At 43.5% G+C, this 11,052-nt stretch overlaps 1 protein-coding gene across 1 annotated transcript; it reads left to right on the top strand.

The window, feature by feature from the left end:
* Nucleotides 1-394: 394 nt before the first annotated feature.
* On the top strand, nucleotides 395-9,765 carry COQ10B (coenzyme Q10B; the record flags this gene model as incomplete). The annotated part of the gene is made up of 5 exons (XM_079539403.1): nucleotides 395-477; nucleotides 3,140-3,286; nucleotides 4,462-4,654; nucleotides 6,820-6,921; nucleotides 9,598-9,765. The coding sequence occupies 5 exons, from the start codon at nucleotides 395-397 to the stop codon at nucleotides 9,763-9,765; spliced, it is 693 nt and encodes a 230-aa protein (XP_079395529.1).
* Between the last annotated feature and the right edge of the window lie 1,287 nt (nucleotides 9,766-11,052).

Raw genomic sequence — 11,052 nt, 5'->3', positions numbered from 1 at the left:
TTTCTTTGAGTAGACGCCTAGCAAAGCAACGCTCTGGGATTACAACCAGGACCAAGCGAGGACACGCAGGTTTCGATGACGCTACGTCAAACCCGCGTCTCACGAGGAGCGCCGGCCGGGGCAGCTGAGGGGCGCTGAGGGGCACCGCCCGCCCCGCCCGTCACGCGGCCGCGAACACCGCGGGGCTCCCGGCGCGCAGCCCAAGTATAGCCGCTCTCGCCGCCGGGCCAATCCGGGGCAGGCTCCGCTCCACCCGCCCCACCTCCGGCTCCACCGCCGTCCCGTGACCGCGCCGCCGTCCCCCGCGCTCCGATAGGCGGCCGGGCGGGGCCGGGCCGCCGCGACAGTCGGGCAACGCCGGGCGGGCGGCAGCCGGCGAGGAGCGGGATCCGGGATGGCGCGCAGCGGGCGGGCGCTCGGCAGGGCGCTGACGGGGAGGCTCGCCGCCGCGCCGCCGCCTCGAGCGGCTGCTGTCAGGTAGGCCCCGGGGAGCGGCGGGCGTGCGAGGTCGGCGATCTCGGCCGCCGGCACTTCTGACGCGGCCGGGGGAGCGGAGCGGAGCGCCGCGCCGGGAGTTGAGTGCTTGAGGCGGTGCCGCTGCCCGGGCCGATCCGCCAGCAGAGCCGTGCCGCCGCACGGTTCCCGTCTCCTTAGCGCAGGGCGGCTGCGACGGCCGGGCGGCGTGCGGCTCCGGGGCTGCGTGCCGAGGGCAGAAGGAGCCGGGCGCTGCGGCGGAGAGAGCCGCGGGGAAGCCGTCAGGAGCGATGGAAGGCACGGCTGTGCGCTCCTGCGTTAAACGCGAAGCCGCAGAGCCGTCCTCCTCCTGCACGGACAGCGTGCACAAACACAGCCGGCTCTTGTGCTGCCCGCGCCTACGGAACGGCCTGTCGGCTTCCTGTGACCGCATTCTGCACCGCGCAGCAGACACAGGATACACTTTACATCACTTTACATCCTCGCCATTAAAACAGTTCGGTCCTGCAAAGTAAACCAGCCATTTTCAATGAACTTTTTAGAAACGATGCAGTTCTGAACGGAGAGCGGGAGCAATTACCGAGAGGGGCATTCAGCGCAAAGCTTAGTGGCAATTAAAGACAACCCCCGAATACGTGCTGCTGCTGGGGAAGCGCTGAGGGGCTGTCAGGGCAGCGCGGCAGTAGGAGCGGTGCCTGCATCCTGGGAGGGACTTGGCTTTGCTTCGGGGGCCTCTGCCGGGCTCACAGAACACACGACTGCTCATTGCGGCTCGCACTTGTGTGGTTTCCTGAAGAAGCAAACTGTTCCGGACCGGGGCCAAGCCCAGCAAGTTCTGGTAGCATCCATTCTTCACAGATAATCTAGAGAAACATGTAGCTACACCAGTTTAGTTAACATTATAACCTCTCGTAACCCCTCCTTCCTTGAAAGGCAATGTAGCTAAAGGATGTTATCTTACAGTAGCTACAAAAGCATTTGCAGAGACTGTTTTTCAGCCTTGTGCTGAAATGCATGCTGATAAAATTGTATGAGACAGTGCACTGGCACAGCTTGGCAGTAAAAAAACAACTACTGGAAGACACCTGCCAGCAGGTTGGGACTGCGTGCTGTAGGCAGCTCCAGACAAAGAAACTTAAATGAGTGCTCCAGAATGAGCTCTGGTCCAAAGCTGTGAGCTCTTTCAGTGAGTCTGGTTGAGGCTGCAGGGTTACTGGCACCTATCCACTATTTCTGTCGAAGCCACAATTATCAATTATCCTTAATGGTCCTGTCTGGTCTGAAGTGGGGAAAAAAACAGGCTGTGTCCATCCCTTGAGATACAATTCCAAATGTATGCAGAGCTTGCTGTTGGAAGACTTTTAAAGTAGGCTTGTTGTCTTCATTTCACCACTGTGCTGATGTAGTACCTTAGGTCGTCTCTTTTCAGCTGTGGTGATTACAGGCTGTGGTGTCAATCACCCTGCTTCATCTCACAGTTGCTCATTTATTTTTTAAAGAAGTCTGTGCAGATAATTGCTAATGAGCCGATGGGGATATTTATTTCCCTCTAAACCCAAAACCAGTTTATTCTTTTCATTCCTTCAAGTACAGTGACCACACAGACTAACATGGTCAGTCTAGGGCTATTACTGCATTTCTTTTAAATTGAAAGTTATGTTGATTTTTAAAGAGCATGTTAATAATAATTTCAACTGCTTAAAATCGGTAACTGTAATTTGCTAAACTACTTTGGTGGGTGGGAAAAAATGGCATCCATCACTGCTCAGTGTGTTAAAGAAACAACAAACAAGTCTTCTACTAGGAATGGAAGGTTGGTTCAATTTTTGACTTTGTGAATCTAGAGGTACAGTCCTGATTGTTTAATGAAACAGAAAAAGACCTTGGTTGTGCTCAAGCTTACGTACATAGAACTGCTGACAGCAAACAGTGACATTTTGAACTCCCTGGTGCCAAAACCCGTAGCTGAGTTAACATTTTACATCTGAACTGGCTCAATCTAGGCAAAAGTGGTAATTTAGCATGAGACCTATTAACCACAGTGAGTATTTGCTAGGCTGTAGTGCAGTTGTTCACAGAGAAAAAGCTGAGGTGGGATCTGAACTGATAGCATTTCTTAATTTGTTCGGTGTAATTTCTGAAAACAATGCATGCACAGTTTTGTGTGTTATTTTCAAGACAAGAAAACGTTCAGTGCTGGGGATGCAGTGCAGTTTCTGAAAGCACTTCCAAAATAAAATCTTCCTTTTAAGAGAAAGAAGGCAGCAGAGGGATTACTGCTGTAACTGCAAACACAAGCACTGCACGATCCAAAATAACGCGAGGTATGCCTTGATTTTGCTGGTAAGAAGTTATATTCTGCAAATGCAAGTGCACGAGTCTTGTACAAGAACTCAGGCTGCCACGAAGCCGGTGTTTAATGGGGGCCTTTGTTACTTTACTCTGCCAGCTTCTTGTCTCGTGACTGGGAGCTATTTTTAGTTTCTACTAAAGGGAAAAAAAAACCACCTCATGTTTTGAATAGACTGCAAACTGCTACCAGCTTTTGTTTTTCCATGTAAGTTGGACATTTTCTGGAACATTACTGAGCAGACTGTGCCATCTCACCTGCTGTGATCTGCGTTGCTGAAAAGACAAACATCTAAAAGCATTCTCACTGTTGCAGGCACTTGGCTTCTTGTGGTATTCTGATGACCAGAATTTCTCCTCTGCAAGTGCCTGTGCTGAGCCATACCTTTTCAAGAAGTTTCTTCAACATTGCTGCACCACTAGTGAATAAAAGAAAAGAATACTCTGAAAGGAGAATTATAGGGTATGTATAGAAATTTGAAAATTTGCGTATGCTGTGATTAATCAGAAACACTGGAAATCCAAAGGCTGACCATCCCTGAAGATACACGGCCCTGAGACTGTGCCCAGCTGGAGACCAGCAGTAAGTTCTGACATCCAGAACTTGTAGATGTCAGGCTGTTCATGTCTGAAATTCAATACCAAAAACTGAGGAACCTAAAATACCGTCTCTCCTTTGAAAGAAAAAGCAGAAATAACCTTTTTACTCTGCAACAGAACAAAACCAGTCCCAACAGGGAAGCATGCATCACTAATCTGGTGAAATGGGGGTATACAAAAAGATGGGAGAACTAATTTTTTTTTTTCCCCTTTTCTTGCAAATACGTGCAATGTTACACTTAGATTTTGTGGTACTTCTCACTTGAGATTTTGTTCTCTTTTCAAAAGAAAGAAAACAACTAACTGTGGGATTAAGAAACACAAGCACACAGAAAAAAGACTTTGTGGAAAATTTCTCACCAACATAATGAGATTGGGATCTGTTCCCAGGCGCCAGTCTGCAGTAGTATAATTCATTCATTACGTTTCATATTTTTGATGATACTTAACATTCATTTATATAGTAATTCTTGAGCTGCAATAAATTGTGGGTAGTTGTTTAAAAGGAACCTTTGTCCAATAATACTGTTTTTCCAGCGAGTGTATTTTTTAATCAGCTTGTTTTAGGAGCTAAGTAAGGAACACAGCGTTGCTCTATTTAAACCTTCTAAAACACAGGCCCTTAGTTTTGCCATCCCTTTTTTGGAGGATGTGAAGAGCACATTCTTTCACTGTGTGAAACGTCACATCCACCCCAATGACAACACACCATGCTGGAAAAAACTCTTTTTTCTATTTGAAATCTAAGCATGCTTCCCCAGTACTGCAGAAAGTAGCAGGCAACAGGCCCAGCGGTCACTAACCTCACAGCTGGATGTTGTGTGCTGTTTTGCTTCTTTCTGCAAAGGCTTTCACCAATTTACAGCTTTTTTTTTCTCTTGCTGCATGTTTAATTTTCAGAAGTAACAGTAGGGTTTTCTGGTATCTGCATGTTCACCTTCAGAACTGCCTGCGCCGTAAATGATATCTTTGAACCTTTTAATACTGAATTCATAGTAAAAACACCACGTAACTGTAACGCTCACCTTTTTATTCCAGTTATTCTATGCAGGAAATGTACGAAGTTGTTGCTGTTGTGGAGAACTACAAGCTATTTGTGCCTTGGTGTAAAAAGTCAGACGTGTTATCGAAGCGCTCTGGGTACTGCAAAGCACAGCTAGAAATAGGCTTCCCTCCTGTAGTAGAACGGTACACATCGGTTGTTACCCTGGTGAGACCACACTTAGTTAAGGTAACTTTTTCTTACCTATTGCTTTCCATAACTCATGTGTAATACATTCCAATATTGCTTCCTGTGGTACAAAACTGGTGCTTTTCCTTAAAAACTTCAGGTTACTCAGGGATAATTTGAATCTGCTTTTAAAACATCGGCTGCCAAATAGGGGAAAAATCGTTTTTTAAGCTTTTTTTTGCTGGAGAAAGAGGCAGCCATTCAAGGCAGCCAATTCGTGTTTATTTTTGTTATGTATCAAGCCTATCTAAATGCAAAATCAATGGCTTCAAAGTTATCGGACAACTGTCGCTTCTGGTATCTGAGCAAAATCTATCATTCTTTTTCTTTTGACAGTTTTAATTATGTAAGAAGTGTTAACTTCAGGATGAAGATCTGCTGAAGAGCTTGTTATTCAATATATTATGAGAACATCGGTTGTTTTAAAGTCCATTTCTTAGAATTTATTTGTTTAGCAATTGTGTGTTTTCTCCTTTCAGCTTTTCAAGGGCAATAATTAAAGGAGAAATTTAAATGAGGCCAGGATCTTCCAACTGCTTGTCTACCTCACAGGTTCACTCTGTTAGGAACAGCCCCAATCAGATCCGTACCAACTGCCTTTCCCTTTATGTGGCAATTCTGATCATCTTTTGGAGCAATTAATGAAATGACAGTTGGTTACTATTCAAGATACATATTTGGATATCTTATTTTACTGTTCTTTTCTAGGCTTCCTCTTATGGGACACTGCTCAAAACAGAAATGGGTTTCTTAAGTGCAGGGGGGACATGAATTGGAAAGAGAACATGCAAAGTACTTTTAATCAAGGTACTTACTAATTTTGGAAAGAAAAAAAAAACTTCCTTGCATTTCTAATAAAGTTGAATAATTGCAATAGAAAAATCTGCGTTTTACATGCTTTCCCTTTCTGCTCTTCCCTGACAAGAGTGCCTATTTTTTTTTCTTCTTTCACAGATAGATATCAGGTTGCCTTACAAAGCCTTTTTCGCTTTTATTCTGTCAAAAGAAAAGTTCCCATCTCAGAAAAGACCAAGAAATGTTAGTGTTATCTCTGCTGGGATGATTTTTCCTACAAGTTTACATTATGCTCATATAACTGTAGGAACATTACCATGAAGTGACTGTGTGTTTGGACTACTACACTGTCTTCAGAAATAACTCTGGGCAAAGGCAGCTTGCATGGTGCTTCTGTATAGCAGCCTATTGGCGATGACAAAATGAACATGGATTTCTTGCTTCCAGCAGCAGTGCTTAAGCCCTAGAAAATCAAGCTGGTAGCAGCAGCTCTTGCTGCTGAGGGAAGAGCCGGCTGAGTTTCACTGCTTGTCAGGTTGGGAGCAAGGGGCACATGCTGGCACTTTCCCCATGCTTCCTGTCCTTTTGTCAGCAACAGGCCTGAAGGGCTCAGCTCCCTTTTCCTGTCTGCCCTTCTCTCTATTCCTTCCCCTTCTGTTGCAGAAGCAGTGAGGCACTGTATTGTTATACTGGGCAGAAAAAAATGAGGTACTTTTCTGCATTTTATCAGTCTTTGAGGTGGCTTGGTTTATGGTTTTAAAGTAGGACTGTATAGAAGGGCTCTCAGAACACTGATTAAATGTGTCTTGCTGGAAACAAAGCCAAGATATAAGGCAATTATGAACTTGAGTGTATATGGTTTCACTGACTTTGGGGTAGTTCTTGATGATGATAGTGCCTTATGACAAAGGACTTTTTGAGTTTAGCATCAAAATAAACCCGACTGAAGTCAAACATTCCTATAGCACAAGATTACCGGTCTATACATTAATATATAAAGCATTCTATACATGTATTAAAATCAATACATATACAAAGCCAGTAAATATCAACATCCTTTGCTGAAAAGTGTTATACCAGTATTTTGGTAATAGAGCACTAACATTATCATGGTGTGGGATGCCTTAGGCGAGAGATCTGTTTTACGACTCAAGACAGAAATCCTTCCCCTACCATACAAGGTTTTCAGTTATTTTACTCTCCGTGACGCTGTGCAATTGAGATCTCTCGCTGGCTGCACTATTGAGAACAATTTTTAACTATGCTGTGACCCTCACAGTCTAGCAGAATGCGAATGCACGTTCAGTAATCCTGATTTGTCCTTCGTGAAGGAGATTAACTGCAGCTTGGCTTTTCAAACTTTCTTTTAGGCATCCTGCACTGATGGAAAGCTATTTAATCACTTGGAAACAGTCTGGCGCTTCAGCCCAGGTATCCCTGCCTATCCAAGGACATGTACATTGGATTTTGCAGTAAGTACTTTAATTAAAACTTGGACACGCGAGAAATGGGGCATAAAAATATTCTTTGGTTGCATGTAAGAAAAAAGAGTATGTGGTACCGTTTTCCCTCTGCCCTCCCACCCACTCACACTGAAACTGAGTTAATGGTTGTGAACGTTACCATGTGGAAACTGCTACACGGTTCTTTAGAGACAGCAGCTGTCTGCGAGATGTCCACACACAACGACTAGGGACTGGTATCTCTCACCTTAACATTCTCTATATGTTACAGTTTTAGATAAGCAAATACAGGGGGAGAAATCATAAACATATTCATGGACTTTGCTGTTTCCTTTCATTAGTTTACAACCAAAGTACTCTTGTTATCAGAAAGTAGATATTCTCCCATCTATCCTGTTTGGCCTACAAGTTTTGCCAGCTTGATTTCCCAACTTTTAGTTTCACTATTTCACGTATTTTAACTCCTACTCCACCTAAAACACTGCTGCATAATTCTTTAGAGAAATGCTGCCCTTCTATTTTAGGATATCACAGGAATGGCCTGATGCTGCTGGCCTATACTGGGACACTCTGCTTTGAAAAATCTCTTCTGCAAATAGGAAAAAGAGCTTTTAGAGTATTTGTAAAGCGCCACGTAACCTCACTGGGTTAGTAACTTTCACTTTATTGCTGTACTGAGCTTCAACAGTCCAAAAATTAACCTATAGGCACTTGAAAATTTATTTCTCATGGCATTTAATAACCATGTTTGCATGTTAGTTGCTCATGGTATTTAAATTTCTCCGGGCTAATAAGTGCCAGTTCCTGCTACTGACTAGTAATTAACTTGAGAAAACTTCAATCAAGCATTTATATAAACCCTGCTCTTTAAGTACTGGGTTTGTGCAGAAAGTTTTTTCCCCATTGAAGCCAACTTCAGGTTGAGAATTTCAGTTAGGCTCAAATCTGCACTTAAAATGGGCATTTTCTTCTCGAAGAAACACCATAATACCTTACGTTGCTTACGTCATTTCAGGTAACAAGCAAATACAGCCAGGTGAGCAGGAGGTTGTCTTACAACAGCAAGTACTTCAGGATTGTAACCCTTGCCCAATTCCAACATGCTGTGCCTCAGGCCTAACCTGCCTGCATTGATAAACACTTCAGAGCAAACTTCTCAAAACATACTGCGTAACTGAGTGAGAGAGAACACTGATCTCAAGAGTGCTGGTTGGCTTTAGAAAGGTTTGAGTTTTGCTTATGCTGGCTCCCCTGGCCTATGGCATTGTTCTGCCAGTCTGCTGAACTGTAACGAGGCGTTGTTTTGAGATGTTTCAGCTCTTCACTGATTTGGTATATGGATTTAAGCACAGTGGGTTGCCATCTGCAAGCTTCATGAATGTATGCCGTGCCTCAAAGTTCTTACATGGTTCCTGAGCATGCTGTAATGCTCACGATCCCTGCTTTGCAGAACTCTACACGCTGTGAGGCCTCTCAGACTTTCAGAAGGCACATTAATTTTACTGATGCTTGAGATCAAACAAATGCAAATGAAGCTACACCTGGCTTACAGTTCCCATAGTTAAATTACTTCCGTATTACTATTCCTGCAGCTCATATGCATTACTCATAAGCAATTTAAGAGAATACATATTTGCCTCGCTTAAGATTTTATTTGCTAATTTCTCAGGTAGGACAAAAGTACTTAAATCACAGTCCAGAAAACATGCAGGACTTTTTTTTTAAAGTGCAAGAGAGCAATCTATTTCTTTTCCTGACGATTTTGTAGTAATTTCTGGAAGCTGTAGAACTAAACCCAATAGTGTAGCCTGAAGGGGAACGTTCTTAACTGGACCAAGAGCCAGCACAGCAAAAAAACCCAACAAAACAAAGCTTGAAGGCTGGCTGACATAAAAGTGACCTTGCTGTTGTCATCATGTTTTCTTTTGGGGGAGGAGACAGAAAGCAAACTCACTTGCTCCTGCCTTAAGTGCTAACTACTACAGTAGCTTCAGCATAATGAGAGATTCAGTAGCTAGAAGGGAATATAAGGCACAAGGATTTGGTACGAAGGACTCAGCCAGTACCTCTGTGCTCCAAAACTGACTGCCTGTGTCAGGACAGCAAAGGTACAGAGTAGGTGTCCAGGAAGGAGACAGAGCAAATAAAAGCAAATTTGTAGCTTTAGTCAGTACAGAAGCCTTGTTTGAACATATGGTTAACGACATCTACACAGGTGGATAAACAGTGTTGGTACCTAATAGGTAACTACTTCAAAGTGCCTTTTAACCCCTCTTTGAGTTTGCTTCAGCTTACCTGTACATCTGCTGTCTTGCCTCGTGGGATTTTCTTCAAACTTGTCACTCGAATTCTGTGTGCAAAGTAATGAAGTTGTTATTGTTGGTTGGAAGTTTTTCCATTATCCTAAATCCATGTATGTTTTGTGATCCTCTGTTTAGTTAAGATACAGCTAACTTAGAAAAATGGAAGTGATGCATAAGAGAACCAACAAAATGCTAATTGGAAAACCTAGGGAAGCAGTCCCCAGACCCAAGAATTAGGCTTTTCTTCAATTTCACACTCATCATTCAGTTTTAACTGTTCTTTCTTCTACAGCTTACTTGTAGCATTAATTGAAGATTTTCAAGTTAGTTCTAATGACATTTTACCACAACGGGACAAAAACCATCTCCTTTATTTTGACAGATTTCTTTTGAATTTCGTTCACTTCTACACTCGCAACTTGCTACACTGTTCTTTGATGAAGTGGTAAAGCAGATGGTTGCTGCCTTTGAAAGAAGAGCATCCAAGCTCCACGGCCCTGAAACAAGCATACCTCGGGAACTCATGTTTCATGAAGTTCATCAAACATAATGGGGAAAACTTCAGCACCCTCCACCATAAACATTTTTTGTACACTATTTGTAGAAGCGGTATTATGCTCCTTTTGGGGCACCTATTTCATTTCATACCTGAGCTTCGTGTGTAATTTTCTACTGTACAAAACACGCACATGTTCAGCTGAATGTATGCATTCTATTCAAGCTGCTATCAAGTGCAGTTCAGAGTGTTATTGGTAACAGGCAACTGCCATGTATGTAATGCAAGGTAATTTAGGCTGCCATTATTATTCTGTCGAACCATTTCTGTAATCAGTTTTTCTGCCTTATCTAAGCTTACGTCTTTTCAACACTGTAATATATTAACTCAAGTTTTAGCTGTTAGCAGTGTGAATGTTACTTACCAGCATCAACTCGCTCAACTCTGGTTGAGTTAAAGGGAAATCCTGACATTTTAGCTTTAGGGCATACAGAACGCTTGTCCCAGCATCAGCGACGTGCTTTTGATCCCAGTGGCTGACAGGGGTGGTCAGGTGCCTCTGGCTGCTGTTGAATTCTGACCAGAAACTGCTACAGAAAAAAAACAGAAAGCAGCCTTACCCCTGAGTTTTCCAAGAGGCACACCTAACACAAAGCACAGCAGTTTCAGCTGTATCCACTATCTTTGCTCACTGGGCTTCAGGCACAATTGTGTTTGATAATCTGAACTTACCTACTTGCCACAGTTTCATCGTTAGGTGTTGCAATTAGGTTACACTACATATGCCTGGTCTAATGCAGAGTTCTTAGTTCTCTAAAGAGTGAATGTTAACTCAGTGAGAGCCAGGGCATGGATACTCTCCCTTCTGTGCTGCACTACTGCCCTTTAGAAAGAGGGAATGCTCCCCTTAATAGTGTAAAGACACCCAAAGTCAACTGTCATGTAGTGACACACAACATAGAGCAAAATTTTACTTATCTCAGTACTGTTGTGCCTTTCACTTATCAGTGCAGTAAGTGGTACCAGCTGTCTTGATTAAACTCATTCTCACTAAATTCTCTTCATTACATCAGTACTCTTTCCAGTCTCTAAAGAAACAGGTGTATAGGTTAGAACAATTTCAGATCCTGTCTATGCACTTTCTCAAATTTCATCTAGTTTCAGTCATGAAATTCTGTAGTTTCAGATCAAGCACATGTCCCAGCTGAGGTCAGTCAGCACACCCAAAGCCTCTGCAATCCATTTGAGTACTACCAGATAGGTGGCAAGATATCACGTAATGTAGGGACATACATTTCAGGACAAAGGATGGCCCTGGAGCAGTCTTGGGCATCTCATAAC

The sequence above is a fragment of the Tetrao urogallus genome (assembly GCF_951394365.1).
Source record: "Tetrao urogallus genome assembly, chromosome: 8".
Lineage (NCBI taxonomy): Eukaryota > Metazoa > Chordata > Aves > Galliformes > Phasianidae > Tetrao > Tetrao urogallus.
This window is presented reverse-complemented; position numbering and strand designations above follow the sequence as displayed.